The sequence below is a fragment of the Conger conger genome, chromosome 14, assembly GCF_963514075.1.
Source record: "Conger conger chromosome 14, fConCon1.1, whole genome shotgun sequence".
Classification (NCBI taxonomy): domain Eukaryota; kingdom Metazoa; phylum Chordata; class Actinopteri; order Anguilliformes; family Congridae; genus Conger; species Conger conger.
This window is the reverse complement of record NC_083773.1, coordinates 1,923,242-1,941,459: the sequence shown is the minus strand read 5'-3', so window position 1 is coordinate 1,941,459 and position 18,218 is coordinate 1,923,242. Positions and strand designations below refer to the sequence as shown.

General features: G+C 51.1%; 1 protein-coding gene across 1 annotated transcript in view; it reads left to right on the top strand.

The window, feature by feature from the left end:
* The first annotated feature begins 4,530 nt into the window (after positions 1–4,530).
* dennd6aa (DENN/MADD domain containing 6Aa) overlaps positions 4,531–18,218 on the top strand; it is a 23,796-nt gene continuing 10,108 nt past the window's right edge. Inside the window, exons 1-6 of the mRNA XM_061219748.1 lie at positions 4,531–4,899; positions 6,010–6,048; positions 6,145–6,187; positions 16,177–16,289; positions 17,280–17,360; positions 17,762–17,867. Coding sequence (XP_061075732.1) covers positions 4,684–4,899; positions 6,010–6,048; positions 6,145–6,187; positions 16,177–16,289; positions 17,280–17,360; positions 17,762–17,867 — 598 coding nt within the window. The 5' untranslated portion in view covers positions 4,531–4,683. The remainder of the gene's footprint in view (positions 4,900–6,009; positions 6,049–6,144; positions 6,188–16,176; positions 16,290–17,279; positions 17,361–17,761; positions 17,868–18,218) is intronic.

The following is an 18,218-nucleotide window of genomic DNA, read 5'->3' as shown; positions in this document are numbered from 1 at the left end:
ACAATTTCAACTGCTAACAGTACAACAAAGGTTTTTGTTTTTTTAAAATAAATAATACCGCACCACACAAATACGCTGAACAAAACAGCTACCGCGTCAAACAAAACTAGCAAAGGTATCATCCAACCAATACAACAATACAATCCATAAATACATTACTACGTGTTTCAATAGGGCACGTTAATATGACGATGCATCTCTACATGTCTATTAAACCTCTCCCATTCTTTTCAAAGGGAGCCGTCACCTCCAATCTGTTACACCTCCAATCTTCCATGATGCTGGAGGCCATTTGTGGATGCATGAGCCTGTTACATTACATTACATTAATGGCATTTGGCAGACGCTCTTATCCAGAGCGACATACAGTTGATTCGACTAGCAGGAGACAATCGTCTCCTGGGTCTTGCTCAAGGGCCCAACAGCTGTGCGGATCCTATTTTGGCTACACCGGGGATTGAACCACTGACCTTGCGTCCCAGTCATGTACCTTAACCACTACGCTTAACCCCAACTTTCAGCCATCTTCACCGCATTCCTCCACCTCCCTACGCATAGTTTCGACAGGCAGGGGTCAATAACCAACAAACAGGAATGGTAAAGAATAGGCAGTTAGTAATCAAGTGTCCAGGCAAAGGTTCCATATCCAGGCAAACGGTAACAACAAGGCAATACAGAGAATGGTCGTGGTCACAGGCAGAAGTTCGATAACAAACAGGCAGTCCAAACAGGCAAAGTAACAGAAACAAAAATCAAAAGCATGAACTGAAAGCCGAAAAAGCAGCGGGCTGGAATCAGAACAGACGGGTAATCAAAAAAACAGAAGTCGTAAACGAAAGGGTCAAAACACAGGCGATCAGACAGAAAATAATGCTGGAGAGTTTGGCAGAGGAGAGTATGGCTAAAGCATATGGCAATCTGGCAACGATTAGAACAAACAGAGGTGTTTATACAGTTAATGAGAGGAAAATACCATCCGGTGTGGAAAACAATGAGGAAGTAGGATACAGGTGAAACTAATGACAGTGAATGAATGAACTGACAGACAGACAGAGGGTAACACAAAGCGAAAACACTAAGAACTTAGACACAAACAGATAACAGAAAACACAGAACCTGACACTTTATTGGACTGCAATAGAAACTAAAGTGAAATAATTTGCAGTGCACTATATTCCATGTCCTCGTCTTTACAAAAATACACCACAGGCCATACAGGGTACGACAAGAGAGCCATCTCTGATCAGAGGAGAGACACATCTCACATTACTAATGACAACTGGTAACCTGTGGGTCATTGCTGAGTGGCTACTGGGGTACTTATTCAGCAGTAACCTGAGGAAACATGGCTGACTTGAGCTTACACGATGCCGGGCAGAATGAGCCAATATGGCTGCCTTTAAATGCAGCCATATTGAACCTCTCTCTGAAACAGTGCTGCACACAAGACACCCACTTACTGAATGGCTGCTCCTGTTTAATACGCAGAGGGCCTGCATGCTCCTCACCATCTGTTCCTGTTAGACATTCATTTGGTCCATTTCCCCCCTCCCATGGTCGTTTGCAACTCCCTCCTTCAGTAGACTTTATCTGAAGTCTATTCCCAACACGGTGGCGCAGTGGGTAGCGCTGTAGCCTCACAACAAGCAGCTCCTGGGTTCAAGCCCCGCCCGGCCCTTTCTGTGTGGAGTGTGCATGTTCTCTCTGTGTCTGTGTGGAGTGTGCATGTTCTCTCTGTGTCTGTGTGGAGTATGCATGTTCTCTCTGTGTCTGTGTGGAGTGCGCATGTTCTCTCTGTGTCTGTGTGGAGTGTGCATGTTCTCTCCGTGTCTGTGTGGAGTGCGCATGTTCTCTCCGTGTCTGTGTGGAGTGCGCATGTTCTCTCTGTGTCTGTGTGGAGTGCGCATGTTCTTTCTGTGTCTGTGTGGAGTGTGCATGTTCTCTCCGTGTCTGTGTGGAGTGCGCATGTTCTTTCTGTGTCTGTGTGGAGTATGCATGTTCTCTCCGTGTCTGTGTGGAGTGCGCATGTTCTTTCTGTGTCTGTGTGGAGTGCGCATGTTCTCTCCGTGTCTGTGTGGAGTGTGCATGTTCTCCCCGTGTCTGTGTGGAGTGCGCATGTTCTCTCCGTGTCTGTGTGGAGTGCGCATGTTCTCTCCGTGTCTGTGTGGAGTGCGCATGTTCTCTCCGTGTCCGTGTGGAGTGCGCATGTTCTCTCCGTGTCCGTGTGGAGTACGCATGTTCTCTCCGTGTCTGTGTGGGTTTCCTCCGGGTACTCCGGTTTCCTCCCACAGTCCAAAGACACGCAGGTTAGGGACTACAGATGAAAACGAGCTCATTAGCTAACTCTGCCGCATCTACATTGATGCGGAAACTGAAACTGTTGATTAATGTGCACTTTCCCTGATAAATAAAATAAATAAATAAAATGAATCTGTATTAGAAACCTGGGTGACTGCACCATGCCTGCCAGTGCAGTCCCCCTCCTCTGCTGAGGACCATCTGTCCGGTCCGTCCTTCCAATGTTGCATGGCATGAGACAGCCCACGGCTATCTCCATTCCCTCAACCGTGGAATAGAGTGCCGGCCACTTTCAGAACAGTAAGATTATCTTTCACCCCTCTCTGTACCCAACACACCATCCAATGACACCTCAATTCTGGCCTGAAACTACGGAAGGACACGGACATAAAGACATTTTCACTTAGTGTTGATAAACTGCCCACAGATTGGTTCAAGTTACATTGTTTTGAGATTGTGATCATTGAGATTGATGAAAAATGTAAAATTGTGTCTGTACTTGTTTTCACAGACCCTGGCAGACCATATTAAACCTCTTCTTTATTTACTTCTCATGAATAGTCTTTAAGGTAAATGTGGAGAGAACATCTGCGTTCAGTCAAACATTAACCACTGGCAGCAATATCCTAATATGCTTTATATGACTTATGAAACTGATGACAACCATTATTTTGCATACATGGCCAGATAATCCGTTATCAATTATAATCGTACATTTCTTGTAGGTCTGTTGCATGTTCATTTGTAAAAACTGATCTGACATCTTATTTTTCATTTCCAAATGTAGTTCTATTTTATTACAAGTGTATTTTTTTCAGTCCTCCTATAACGAGCAAAGAGCACTTGAATGCACTGATTCACAGTTTTTCCATAGTCTCGTTAGCTTCGCGTTATTGTCCAGCTCCTGCTGGGATGAGAAGGGGGAAACTGTTCTTTTTTCAGTCGAAGGATAATAGCACAGTGTCATGCTATGTGGTGGGATCCAGGGCCTCTGTCCTTTCACATTATATCATCACATCACAGTCCTGTTCCAGACTTATGCAAAGCTTTGTCCATCGGCCACTCATATGCTCTCCAGACTGCACACTCAGTGAGCACTTTATTTGGTATTAGAGTTATTTTTAAGACTTTGTGGTCTTCTGCTGCTGTAGTCTATCCATTCAGAGGTTTGACACATTGAGTGTTCCGAGATGCTCTTCTGCATACCACTGTTGTAATGTGTGGTTATTTGCGTTACTGTCACCTTCCTGTCAGCGTTGAACAGTCTGGCCTATCCCCTCTGACCTCTCTCATTAACAAGGTGTTTCTGCCCACAGAACTGCTGCTCACTGGATGTTTTTTTGTTTTTCACACCATTTTCTGCAATTTCTAGAGACTGTTGTGCGTGAAAATCACAGGAGATCAGCAGTTTTTGAGATACTCAAACCACCCTGCCTGGTACCAACATTCTGGGGAAGAATTCCCACATTTGGTCCGAACAACAGCTGAACGTCTTGGCCACTTCTGCATGCTTTTATGCCTTTAGTTGCTGCCATATGTTGATTAGAAATGTGCATTAACAAGCTGGCGTACAGGTCTACCTAATAAAGTGCTCAGTGAACTATGTTTGATTGCCTATATCAATTCCCTGTCGCTCAGGCAGTAAGAGCAGTCGTCTGGCAGTCGGAAGGTTGCCGGATCGATCCCCCGCCTGGGCTGTGTCGAAGTGTCCCTGAGCAAGACACCTAACCCCCAAATGCTCCTGACGAGCTGGTCGGGGCCTTGCATGGCAGCCAATCGCCGTTGGTGTGTGAGTGTGTGTATGAATGGCTGAATGGAGAAGCATCAATTGGACAGCGCTTTGGATAAAGGCGCTATATAAATGCCTGCCATTTACCATTTACCATTTACCAGAATGGTTTATTTAAGCCAACTGTGTTAAACATTTAGAAAACAACATGCTTATATATATATATTTTATATAAAATATATCTTATATCTAATCAAGCTATTTGCCCAAGCACCCAAAATTAATGAAATGCACAACAGGAATGTTAAACAAATGGGACTTGAACATCAAATAAGCTAATTGACATCGATTTTCTATAGTTATTCCGTTCTGTCTTTGAAATGAACTGCAAACGATACCCGCGTGTCTCTTTAAGGGGAGGCCTTGGGATTCCCTCGCTGCTACGAAACCACGTTACGCTGCGCGATGTGCTGATGCTGCGCCTCTTGCGTCGAATTTCCGACGTAGCTCCGCCGCACTTGCTTTTCGCATCTTAAATAACAGTCTGCATTAGCTGGCTAGCTAGCTAGTGTTTGTGTTTTGCCTGGGAAGTTGGAGAAACTGCGACCGGTTTATAAATTAGACAAGACAAAGTAGACCAGTGGCCACACGCTACAATGGCCTTGCAGGGGCAGGAGGAAATTGAGGAGCAGATCGAGGAACCTGAAGATTTTCACGAGCAGGATGTCAGCATCTCCCCGGCGGAGGAACTGTCCATCGGGCCCGAAGAGGAGGATTCAGACCCTGTACTGTTGCCCTGGGATCGGTTCTCAGCCTGGCTGCACTGCATTTGTGTCGTTGGCTTTGACCTAGAACTTGGACAAGCAGTAGAGGTAAGATAACTAGCTAACGTTAGTTAGCCACCATGCTTTATTTAAAAAGGCGACAATGCTGCAGGGAATTAGCAATAGCTGTTCTAGCATTAAGTCCGCTAACTAGTCGGCGAATGTTATTCAGATATAAAACACTTTATTAGATTGCCCGCTACAAGTTTGGTGGCATTATAGCGGGCGTAGATCGTAGCTGACTTCCAAGCAAATCTCTTGCTAGCTAAGTATTATTATCTTGACTCCGCCAATGACTCCGTTAGCTTGGCTAGCGCGCCAATTGTACTGTTGGCACACAATAAACCAACTGTGTTATGTCAGTTAGCTACTGCGTATCTGTGTTAGCCTCTGTGAGTAAGTTAGCATGGAAACATGGGTAGGCTAAGTTACTAGCTTATCTAGCTACCTCGTCGTGACTTGAGTAAAACTTGCATTAATGCACTCCCTTGATGAAACTTTAGCCAGCTAGCCTTGCATTGTAACGCTACCATTTGTCACGAGAGGCTGTGGCCCATGATTTTGCTTTCGTTATTTCAGGTTTCTCCAATCGAAATGGGGAACGAGCAAATGTACACAAATGTTAGCTAACATTATCTAGCTAGCTAGAGCAAACGGGACGTTGCGTCTTGTTAGCGAGACAACGCTAATTTAGTTCTAACCAAGTTGCTTGTCACTAGTGTTTTGAAGAGTTCTTACGGCTAACTAACGGTACTTTACAGTGATCCTCGTTATTCAGGAACGATAGCGACTGTGCATTTGTCGAGGTTTCCTTACGAAACTTGCCACAGGAATAACATCGTTAGGAAAACCCCGAGTTCCACGGTGCATGTGACAGTCCGTTAACTGTAGAAAGAAATGGTGTGCAACCCTGCATTAGTTAAGTGCTTATCCTTTATAATGTTGCACCCTGAAAGCATTTGATCAAATGAGAAACGTTGACCTCACGATTTTGCAATCAATATTTAATTGTGCTTCCATCCTTTTCCACCTTACTGAGTATATTATTCTAGAAAGTCTCCTGTTTTAAACCACACGATTCATAGTGTGTTTTGTACAGCCCGAACAATATTCCACTCAGTTTACATATTCCATATTAAACGTGCCTCTATTTTTCAGGTCATTTACCCGCACCATTCCAAGCTCAACGAGAAAGAGGTTAGTGTTGTGACATATACGTATACGTCATATTTTGGATGAAAGTGGCATCGTGAACATGTAAACAATGTTTTTTTCCCCTTCTTGCCTTCGCAGAAAACGAGTATTTGTTACCTGTCCTTCCCCGACTCAAATTCAGGTAAATCTTATTTCTCACCGCCAATCCTCTTACATTTCTCCCGACTGCTACCACCAGCAATGCTTTCTGATTCTCTCAGTACAAGAGAGCAAGTTAGGGTTTGGTTGTTCTCTGTTCTGTTGGTCCTTATCATCGGGTACAATTTCACCGCGCAATTACGTTATTCTGGTTCTAAGCCATGCTAAATCGGTCTTTTATCGCTGTCACTTCTCTGGAACGGAGTAGCCTCCTGGCCCTGTGGAAGACCGGGCGATGACAGACATTATGGTATTTGGACAGTCCCTGTGTTATTATTTTATGACCCGGTGCAGGCCTTGGCAGGGGGACTTCTTTAGTGGTCCTCCTCCTTGTTGTTTACAAGGTGACACCTGATTTGGCTGTCATTGCTGATGTGTCTGCCGCACACGCGTATATGTGAACTACAGTACAGCCTGTGACATTCTGGCTTGTCATCGTACCGTTTGCTCGTTTAATTCACTATCTGACTTCTATTGCCAGAGGCATGAGCAGATCTCAGCTGGTGAATGTTTTGGCTAGTGTTCCCCGTCGTTTGCCCTTAAGTGCTAATAGGACAGCGTAGCCCCAGAACTTTGCCCAGTTCCCTAAAAATGCACTGCCACAAATGCTAATTGTATATTTTACGTTAATTTGCTGGGAATGTATTCTCCCGGACGCAGCATGAGGATCCTTGGTTATTTTAGTTCTATTCAAATTTACCGAGTGTGACTGATTGTTTGTATTGTATTAGCAAACTGTGCAGTACTACAGTATATTATGTTGGAAATGTAGTCCTTAAAGGGCCCCTTAGGCTTGTTTGTAAAACCTAGAACTCAATAAGTTGACTTTGTCTGTATCTCTCTTTGTGTAGGTCAAGTAGGAAATGAATCACTGAATTACTGAATTTCTTCACGGAAAGTGTTGACTTTATACGAGTCGTGCATCAAACGGAGGGTTGTGTTCCAATACGATGGTCATGACATTTAATCCCTCGTGGAAGGAGTTTTGGCCGCGGAGACCAGAGACGTTTTGAAAGAGTCAGCATTACACAAGCATCTTCACTCTCACTGTCTTTGGATGTTATGTCCCCTAGCTATAGATTCTCTATACATTTCATTTACGGTTTGTGGTTTTTGGGCAGCGTTAGTGTCCAGGAAGCAGGGTGGCAGAGGTGAAGGCGAGAGAGAGTGGGAGAGAGAGAGTGGGAGAGAGAGAGTGGGAGAGAGAGAGTGGGAGAGAGAGTGGGAGGGAGAGAGATTGAAGACTAAAATTCTGTCTTGGCGGAAGTTAATTAATTTCAATTCATGTACACTTGCAATGTTTTTGAATGAATTCTTTTCATGAATAATGTTTTCCCAGTTGGTGGTCTCTGAATATGTAGCATTCAGTGGTTTTGGTTGGCGTTTCCTCTTAAAATTAAAATTCACAGGGCTTTATTTCTCTCAATATAAAATTGATTCATTGGTGTGCAGGGATGGATAGTGCTCTGGGGGGTGTCAGTGTTTATTCAGTCTGACTGGGTGTCCGTGCGCCTGTAACTCATTATTGATCTGTTTCGCTGCAGGGCCACTGTATGTGCCCCTTCATGGTCCTGCCTGAAGGTAGTGGGTAGGGCGGTCTCCTGTCAATCGCCATTTCTAATATGCCAAATTATAAAAGCCTGTCTGTGCACGTTCCCTGCAGGCTTTGAATGTATTCAGGAGGTGTGGGCTTATTGTCCTGCCTGTCATTGGGTGTTGGGTCCACATTGTGCATATTTTGGCACTCGTTTCAGATCCACGGTGTGTCAGGTCTCTTTCTGCGCACCTTTCAGCTGCATGCCTTCTATACCACATGCGTGTAGCTTACCTGATACTTGGTGTGTTTGTGTGTTGAATCTTTGGCCATGGCTGCCAGCAGCACTTCTGTACATTTTATACAAATGAGGACGGACACGTATAACTGCTTTTCAAAGTACGAGTGAAATATTAGAGGAGAGAGCACAGGCGAGACCGTTGGCTTTGGGACCTCGGGCCTGGAGAGTGTGCAGTGGGTGTGGACGGGAGCGGGAGGGTAGGGGCTGGTTTGTGGGGGCGTCGGCCCAGTGGCCTGTCTCCTGGCCGGTAGCGTCCGTGCTGTGGGGGTACTCTCCAGGGTGCTCCGTGCAGGTGCTGGGATGCGAGCAGAACGCTCTGTGTTGGAAAGTGTCTGTGCGTGCAGGTCAGCGTGTGGCCTATCGCAGGCCTGTCTGTGCCCTGAGCGGGGAAAGAGCTGAGCGCGGCGTTTTCGGTCCGGTCGAGTGGGAGCAGCGGCAGAACGTGTGGCACACTTACTTACTCCAGGTGCTGACGCGTCCTGTTCCGGCAGTGAGATACGAGTGTGAATCCGGCTGCATTTTAACGGCTTTTCTCTGCTCCGACATGCAAATGCTGCACATTGGTACCCCACGTGCAGAGCGGTGACACACGCACACACACACACACACACATGCTCACTTGCCTGCTCTCTCTCTCGCTCACGTTCTCGCCTGCTTGTGGACATGCATGTTCGCACACTTAACACACTTGCCCACGCACTTGCAAGCTCAGGCGCATGCCTACTCGTTGAGTTATTTTCGTCTTTTTGGACTTTGTGAGAATCTGTGGCTCTTGAGTGCAGATATCTTTATTGTTGTATTATCCTCGTGCCGGGCTGAGACTTATTTGAGCTCTGACTCCACACACTGTTCTGCTGTAAATGGGACAGAAGCAGAAATTGTGGAATTGTCTCACTCATCCTATCACCAGGTTGTTGTTGTTGTTGTTGTTGTTTTGTAAAGGTAATTTTAGCTCAAGTGGTGGTTGAAAGTTAACTTGGCTAATTGAGTGCAGAGGACATTGGAATATTGCGTGACCTAATCTGATTTGCTCAGGGTTAGCGGGGGAGGTGGTGGGGGGACTGAAACCATGAGGCTGAGGTTTGCTCTTTGCCGTCATCTCGTCTCCGTCTCTGAAAGGAATCTATTGTTGCCACACCCATCGGGGCCTGGGATGGAGCGGAGCCGGTGGCCTTATCGTAAGCGTCCGTTTCCTGCCAGTCATTTCCACCTCCAGAGCGAATCTGTGCTGTCCTGGGACCCCAGTGTTTACAGCGCTCTTAATTTTAATTTCGGCCCCGCGCTCAGAGCTTGTAATGTCGTGTAAAATCGTTGCGTAAGAGTGAGCGCGTGGACTGCAGCTCGACGGTTTGCTCTGTTACGGCCTTTGAAAGCGTTGGCCGATCAGCTCGTCGGCCAGGCCGAAACCGCCTTTAGCGTAGTGGTTAAGGTACGTTACTGGGACCCGCAAGGTCGGTGGTTCAATCCCCAGTGTAGCCACAATAAGATCCGCACAGCCGTGGAGCAAGGCCCTTAAACCTGTATTGCTCCAGGGGAGGATTGTCTCCTGCTTAGTCTCACCAACTGTACGTCGCTCTGGATAAGACCGTCTGCCAAATGCCATTAATGTAATGTAATGTAATGAGACCCACAGAGGGGCGTTGAGGGTGATGTTTCATTTCTGCATTTTTAACTGTTGAGTTCAGTGAACCGAGTCTTGATTCAGCAAGTTGTACAGGTCAAAGACCCAGAATCCTTTCGGGCTTTCTGTATCTGTGGGGTTCCCCTCTCTCCTGTCCAGACTGTGATATAAAGATCCTCTTGTTGAAGAGAGTACAGCATGAATCCACACCAACCAAGCTGTCAGCACTTTGCATTGGGAATGTGGGCCCAGCTGATCGTGTTTAAATGTGTTTATCCACAAAACCACTCCTGAGATCAGGCGGTCTCGTGACGGAAGACGTCACCGGCATCACTAGAGTCGACCGTAGCACTGAGGGGCTTCAGAACGTGGTCCAGCTGCACGTGTGTGAAAGACCGTTCCATTGCACAGGCGTTGGGCAGACTCTGTGATCCAGAGCCAATCACAGCTCAGCCCTGCGCTGGAGGACGGGCCTCTGGGAGGCTCTGGGTGATCTGGGCCGCCCTGTAAACACAGCCCTGGGAGGCGCTGGGTGATCTGGGCCGCCCTGTAAACACAGCACTGGGAGGCGCTGGGTGATCTGGGCGCCCTGTAAACACAGCCCTGGGAGGCGCTGGGTGATCTGGGCGCCCTGTAAACACAGCACTGGGAGGCGCTGGGTGATCTGGGCACCCTGTAAACACAGCACTGGGAGGCGCTGGGTGATCTGGGCGCCCCGTAAACACAGCCCTGGGAGGCGCTGGGTGATCTGGGCGCCCTGTAAACACAGCACTGGGAGGCGCTGGGTGATCTGGGCGCCCTGTAAACACAGCACTGGGAGGCGCTGGGTGATCTGGGCGCCCTGTAAACACAGCCCTGGGAGGCGCTGGGTGATCTGGGCGCCCTGTAAACACAGCACTGGGAGGCGCTGGGTGATCTGGGCACCCTGTAAACACAGCACTGGGAGGCGCTGGGTGATCTGGGCCTCCCCGTAAACACAGCACTGGGAGGCGCTGGGTGATCTGGGCGCCCCGTAAACACAGCACTGGGAGGCGCTGGGTGATCTGGGCGCCCTGTAAACACAGCACTGGGAGGCGCTGGGTGATCTGGGCGCCCTGTAAACACAGCACTGGGAGGTGCTGGGTGATCTGGGCCTCCCTGTAAACACAGCACTGGGAGAAGCTGCTCGATTGTGTGTGGATGGAGAGGTATCCGGGTTCCCATGGAAACTGCTCCTGCCGTCCGTGTGAAAGAAGAGTCTCTCTCTCTCTCTCTCTCTCTCTCTCTCTCTCTCTCTCTCTCTCTCTCTCTCTCTCTCTCTCTCTCTCTCTCTCTCTCTCTCTCTCTCTCTCTCTCTCTCTCTCTCTCTCTCTCTCTCTCTCTCTCTCTCTCTGCGGCCTCGGATGTGTGCTCAACATGGTGCAGTTATATAGCGCCTTTATCCGAAGCGCAGTGCAATCGATGCTCCTCATTCACCCATTCATACACACACTCACACACCGATGGCGATTGGCTGCCATGCAAGGCACCAATCGGCTCGTCAGGAGCATTTGGGGGTTAGGCGTCTTGCTCAGGGACACTTCGACACACCCAGGCCGGGATGGAACCTGAGCTGATGTGGCCCCTGCTTTCATTGTTTAATGTTTTCATGAAAGAAACCCTCAGAGAGTGAGAGTACTGCTCCTGGTTAGTCATGGGGCCAGGCGCTGTGGGGTTATTACACAATTCCTGCATTTTATTTCAGAAATGGCAGTTGCTGAAGAAGAAGTATGTCTGCAACGGGGAAAGGCCACTTAAAACCAGATAATGATGAATTGTTGTTGGGGAACTAATTATGATATTATTGAAAAGTCGTCTAAGTGTTCTTTATCTATCAGTGCTGTGCTTATATTAAACGGGGCCCTTTCACCCAAAAATGAAATTAAAGTTTGTTTCCACTTACCCGGAATACTCTTCATCTGTTCATATAGGTGCGCTGTGATCTGATGAGTTTTCTAGATTTTACAATTTGTGTCAAATGATCTCTGTTGACCCATATTTCTGCGGCAGTAAAAGGAAGGAAAACCTCAACGGAAACATCTATTTTCAAATGTAATGCCATGGTTACGCCGCCGAGTTCAACCAGTCTGGCCAGTATGAGGCTCGAGTGGTGGTGATGTTCACACAGGACGACCGTCCTTTCGGGTTCTGATGAAGCGACTCGTGAGCAACTTTACAGGCGCATAGCTCCTCTGAAGTTCCTGGTTGAGATGCCAGTGTTACCGTTTCTACAGCACAGCTGCTGCATTCTGGGTAGGCGGGCTAGGTAAGCGGTGTTTGGCTAGGTAAGCAGTTTGTTCATACATTTGCGTGTTAAAAAATACATATGTATACATTTATCTGATCAAATACGCCCTGGTCCTTATCTTTGTTGTGCAGGTAGCAGTTGAAATTGTACTTCCCTCTAGGGTCTTTCAGCGCACTTATCCCTGGTTATGGGTGTGCATTTTGCACTTTGTTGTACGTCGCTCTGGATAAGGGTGTCTGCCAAATCCCATTAATGTAATGCAATTTCTGAGCTGTTATGCACTTTGAGGTAAGTTGCTGAGAAGTTGCTAGATTGACACGACAACAGCCTGTTGCATTCCGTGGATGTGATGTCACCAGCACTCGAGCCTCACTCCACGGTAGCCCCCCCCCCCCCACTCACCCCTCTCTATTGGGCTCTGTACGGCCTGCAGTGCGTGGAGATTATGTTCCGGGAGAGCAGAATCCCATCGGCCGGAGCGGCTGTGAAGGGAACGTAGACGTGTGGATCGCTCACAGCCCTGCGCACGGCCGGCGGCCTGTGTGGCTGAGCCGCTGCACGCGTGTGCTGCTCTCTGGTGCGGACAGGAGGGGTGAGGTGAGCTGCTGCTCTCTGGTGCGGACAGGAGGGGTGAGGTGAGCTGCTGCTCTCTGGTGCGGACAGGAGGGGTGAGGTGAGCCTCTGCACACGTGTGCTGCTCTCTGGTGCGGACAGGAGGGGTGAGGTGAGCTGCTGCTCTCTGGTGCGGACAGGAGGGGTGAGGTGAGCTGCTGCTCTCTGGTGCGGACAGGAGGGGTGAGGTGAGCCTCTGCACACGTGTGCTGCTCTCTGGTGCGGACAGGAGGGGTGAGGTGAGCTGCTGCTCTCTGGTGCGGACAGGAGGGGTGAGGTGAGCTGCTGCTCTCTGGTGCGGACAGGAGGGGTGAGGTGAGCCTCTGCACACGTGTGCTGCTCTCTGGTGCGGACAGGAGGGGTGAGGTGAGCTGCTGCTCTCTGGTGCGGACAGGAGGGGTGAGGTGAGCTGCTGCTCTCTGGTGCGGACAGGAGGGGTGAGGTGAGCCGCTGCACGCGTGTGCTGCTCTCTGGTGCGGACAGGAGGGGTGAGGTGAGCCGCTGCACGCGTGTGCTGCTCTCTGGTGCGGACAGGAGGGGTGAGGTGAGCCGCTGCACGCGTGTGCTGCTCTCTGGTGCGGACAGGAGGGGTGAGGTGAGCCGCTGCACGCGTGTGCTGCTCTCTGGTGCGGACAGGAGGGGTGAGGTGAGCCGCTGCACGCGTGTGCTGCTCTCTGGTGCGGACAGGAGGGGTGAGGTGAGCCGCTGCACGCGTGTGCTGCTCTCTGGTGCGGACAGGAGGGGTGAGGTGAGCCGCTGCACGCGTGTGCTGCTCTCTGGTGCGGACAGGAGGGGTGAGGTGAGCCGCTGCACGCGTGTGCTGCTCTCTGGTGCGGACAGGAGGGGTGAGGTGAGCTGCTGCTCTCTGGTGCGGACAGGAGGGGTGAGGTGAGCCTCTGCACACGTGTGCTGCTCTCTGGTGCGGACAGGAGGGGTGAGGTGAGCTGCTGCTCTCTGGTGCGGACAGGAGGGGTGAGGTGAGCTGCTGCTCTCTGGTGCGGACAGGAGGGGTGAGGTGAGCCTCTGCACACGTGTGCTGCTCTCTGGTGCGGACAGGAGGGGTGAGGTGAGCTGCTGCTCTCTGGTGCGGACAGGAGGGGTGAGGTGAGCTGCTGCTCTCTGGTGCGGACAGGAGGGGTGAGGTGAGCCTCTGCACGCGTGTGCTGCTCTCTGGTGCGGACAGGAGGGGTGAGGTGAGCTGCTGCTCTCTGGTGCGGACAGGAGGGGTGAGGTGAGCTGCTGCTCTCTGGTGCGGACAGGAGGGGTGAGGTGAGCTGCTGCTCTCTGGTGCGGACAGGAGGGGTGAGGTGAGCCTCTGCACACGTGTGCTGCTCTCTGGTGCGGACAGGAGGGGTGAGGTGAGCTGCTGCTCTCTGGTGCGGACAGGAGGGGTGAGGTGAGCCTCTGCACACGTGTGCTGCTCTCTGGTGCGGACAGGAGGGGTGAGGTGAGCCTCTGCACGCGTGTGCTGCTCTCTGGTGCGGACAGGAGGGGTGAGGTGAGCCTCTGCACGCGTGTGCTGCTCTCTGGTGCGGACAGGAGGGGTGAGGTGAGCCTCTGCACGCGTGTGCTGCTCTCTGGTGCGGACAGGAGGGGTGAGGTGAGCCTCTGCACGCGTGTGCTGCTCTCTGGTGCGGACAGGAGGGGTGAGGTGAGCTGCTGCTCTCCGGGGCGGACAGGAGGGGTGAGGTGAGCCTCTGCTCTCCGGGGCGGACAGGAGGGGTGAGGTGAGCTGCTGCTCTCCGGGGCGGACAGGAGGGGTGAGGTGAGCCTCTGCTCTCCGGGGCGGACAGGAGGGGTGAGGTGAGCCTCTGCTCTCCGGGGCGGACAGGAGGGGTGAGGTGAGCTGCTGCTCTCCGGTGCGGACAGGAGGGGTGAGGTGAGCTGCTGCTCTCCGGGGCGGACAGGAGGGGTGAGGTGAGCTGCTGCTCTCCGGGGCGGACAGGAGGGGTGAGGTGAGCTGCTGCTCTCCGGGGCGGACAGGAGGGGTGAGGTGAGCTGCTGCTCTCCGGGGCGGACAGGAGGGGTGAGGTGAGCTGCTGCTCTCCGGGGCGGACAGGAGGGGTGAGGTGAGCTGCTGCTCTCCGGGGCGGACAGGAGGGGTGAGGTGAGCTGGATCAGGAGGATTAGTGCGCTTGTTGTGTAAGGCCTGCGCTATATCCAGCCCCCCTGCTGAGGAAGGGGTTAAAGTGGAGGGATGATGTAATCCCCCACCCTGTGGGAAATGCGGTGTGCTAAGCTTGTCCCAGACGCTGGAAAGGAGCCTCGCGTTCTGTGTATAAGTTATATAATGTCTGACGGGGCCTGGCTGCAGATGTCAGGAACAATATTTTGACTGATTTTTTTATTTAATTCTGAGAATAAAAATGCATGATTTTTAAAACGCTTAACGTCTCCAACGTGAGCACCTTGTAGGCCCCGTTTGATGCCGTTGTGTCGTTTCTGAATCTCAGAGTTTAACGAGCAGCCGGGCCCCGCTGCCGTGTTGCGTCACTGCGGAACCCTGCAGGTGTGGGGTTCCGTACGGGGCTGCAGGGTTCCGTGGTGACCAGCACTCCACAGGCGTAACTACGGTGAGCTACAAGTCCATGCAAGAAGCAGCAGAGGGGCTTCTGGTCCCGCGGGCCGTCTTTAAAAACATCAAACTACTCCGTCAGCAGCAGGATCTCGATCACAGCACTTTATTTCCTCTTTCCTTCTGATTCACTCTTTATCTTTACGATGTGCTTGATGGCGTGGCGACCATGCCCCACTCCGTCACCCACACAGGGCCCCAGCGCAGAACCCTTCTAATCTGGGGGCGGCAGCAGAAACTGGGGTGCCTGTCCGTACACGAGCCGTCGTTCTTTTCCCAGTAAAAGCAGGTCGCAACTGCGGCAGATGCTCTATGCAGATAAAGAGACAAAAGGCTTGTGTGTGTGTGTGTGTGTGTGTGTGTGTGTGTGTGTGTGTGTGTGTGTGTGTGTGAGAGAGAGAGAGTGAGAGAGAGTGAGAGAGAGTGAGAGAGAGTGAGAGAGAGAGAGAGAGAGAGAGAGTGTGAGAGAGTGAGTGTGTGAGAGAGTGAGTGAGTGAGTGAGTGAGTGAGTGAGTGAGTGAGTGAGAGAGTGAGAGAGTGAGAGAGTGAGAGAGTGAGAGAGTGAGAGAGTGAGAGAGTGAGAGAGTGAGAGAGTGAGAGAGTGAGAGAGTGAGAGAGTGAGAGTTCTAAGTGTGTGCGTGTGTTCTCAGTGTGTGCGTGTTCTGAGTGTGTGTGCGTGAGTGTGTGAGTGTGTGAGTGAGAGAGAGAGTGTGTGCGTGTTCTGAGTGCGTGTTCTGAGTGCGTGTTCTGAGTGCGTGTTCTGAGTGCGTGTGTGTGTTGTCAGTGTGTGCGTGTTCTCAGTGTGTGTTCTGAGTGTGTGTGTGTGCGTGCGTGTTCTCAGTGTGTGTGTGTGTGTGTGTGTGCGTGCGTGTGTGTTTGTGTTCTGAGTCTTCTGTTCCATCGTCTTCGTGCGCTCTCTGTGGTAGAATTGCATGGAAAAAATGTCAGCTATGTGACCAAACAGCACCGCGCCTCCGTTTGAGTGCCCAGGTCCCGGGCCTTGTTGTGAGGATCCTGAGGGAGCGGATGCTGAGCGTTTCCTGTCTCCTCTCCCTCTCCGCAGGTTGCCTGGGAGACACGCAGTTCTGCTTCCGCTTCCGTCAGGCGTCCAGCAGGAAGTCCTCGCTGGGCTGCTTCCTGGACCACTTCGACCGGGACGCCCCTGTCTGCCTGAAGGTCCGGGCCCCGCTGACCTGCGCCGTGAACCAACTTAAAACGATCATTACATGGGGCGTTTGTGGCCACACATTGCCTTTTTAATAATCCAGTGGCCTTCTAATGCCCTTCAGTGTCTGTTGTGGTCGCAGTCAGAATGTGAGCAGTTGAGGTTCTGGGCTCTGAAGGCCGAGCTCTTTTGCGCCAGTGTGTGATGTCACAGACGGGTGTGATGTCACAGACGGGTCCCTTTGGCTCTGCCGTAAATCTCGTGATACAGGGCAGCACTGGCGTCCTCTCTCTCTCTCTCTCTCTCTCTCTCTCTCTCTCTCCCTCTCTCTCTCCCTCTCTCTCTCCCTCTCCCTCTCCCTCTCCCTCTCCCCGGGCGGTTTAAAGCACGCCATGGCGACAAGACCGCAGTGTTTCCCAGCATGCCTGGCATGCTCTCCATGTGAGCAGCTTTTCCATGGTTCCACCCTCAGTGCTGTGCTCAGTCTGAAAGGCTTGCATATTTTTACAGCCCTTCTTTCAGCGTGCGTGCGTGCGGCCGAGCTCTCATGCAGGCCCCCAGCAGTTGGGGCCCTCAGGGGTGGGGGGGGGGGGTGTTGCATGAACACGCAGTCGGTGTCCATTGCCCTGTTGGCTCTGCCTCAGACTTCAATTTGGTTAGTTTCACTGCGGCCTCTGCACATTAACATCCACCTGCTCCTGAATGAGGAGGTCCCTGCCTGCCTCTGCGGGGAGTGCCCCATGCCGGAGGCTAGAGGCTAGAGGCTGGAGGCTAGAGGCCGGAGCTTACCAGCCAGGGGTGGTAAGAGATGAAAAGACGGTAAAATGGAGGAGAGATGAAGGGCTAAAAGGAGGAAGAAAACATTTAGATTTTTGAAGCTCTCCAGTCCAGTCGCCCAAGGTCTGTTTCAGCAGCTGCCCAGCCTTGGAGCACTTCCTGCGGGTAATCAGCCCTGATCTCACTGACGGACCCCCGCTCTCTCCTCTCCTCTCCTCTTCCAGAGAGACCAGGGCCATTACTACGGTTACGTCTACTTCAGACAGGTGCGGGACAAGTCCCTCAAGAGGGGCTACTTCCAGAAGGTGAGTAGGCCCCGCCAACCGCCTCACCTTCACTGAATGGTAAATGGTTGGCATTTATATAGCACATTTATCCCAAAGCGCTGTACAATTGATGCTTCTCATTCACCCATTCTCACACACACACACACACACACACACCCCAACGGCGATTGGCTGCCATGCAAGGCCCCAACCAGCTCGTCAGGAGAGTTTGGAGGTTGGGCGTCTTGCTCAGGGACACTTCACTCTTACCTCCTGAGCTAACGTTGCCCCCATATGAAGAAGTTCGCTATTTTTAGGTTGTTGAAAGTGATGTATTCATGTAGTGCCTCATTATTGTTTTGCTCAATGCATGACTTCATCCAAAGACTTGGGCAGAATTGTGCAGATGAAAGCGTGTGTGACCTCCCCCTCCTCCACAGTCCCTGGTTCTGATCAGCAAGCTGCCCTACGTCACCTTCTTCCACTCCCTGCTGAAGCTGGTGGCTCCGGAGTACTTTGAGAAGCAGGAGCCCTGCCTGGAGGCCGGTGAGAGACTGCAGGGCCTCAAAAACACCTTAAACTGTGTGTGTGTGTGTGTGTGTGTGTGTGTGTGTGTGTGTGTGTGTGTGTGTGTGTGTGTGTGTGTGTGTGTGTGTGTGTGTGTGTGTGTGTGTGTGTGTGTGTGTGTGTGTGTGTGTGTGTGTGTGTGTGTGTGTGTGTCTGTCAAATACTGGCATCCTGGAACATTATGGAAGTGTCATTGAAGCTGGGAAGATAGTCCCTTGGCCATGGAAAGTCCTGTGTGAAAATTGGCTAAATAATGAAAACCTTATTGCGGTAAACACGCTCTAGTTTGCCGTTGCTCCCTGTGAAGTCTTGGAATAGCTGTGTGCTGAT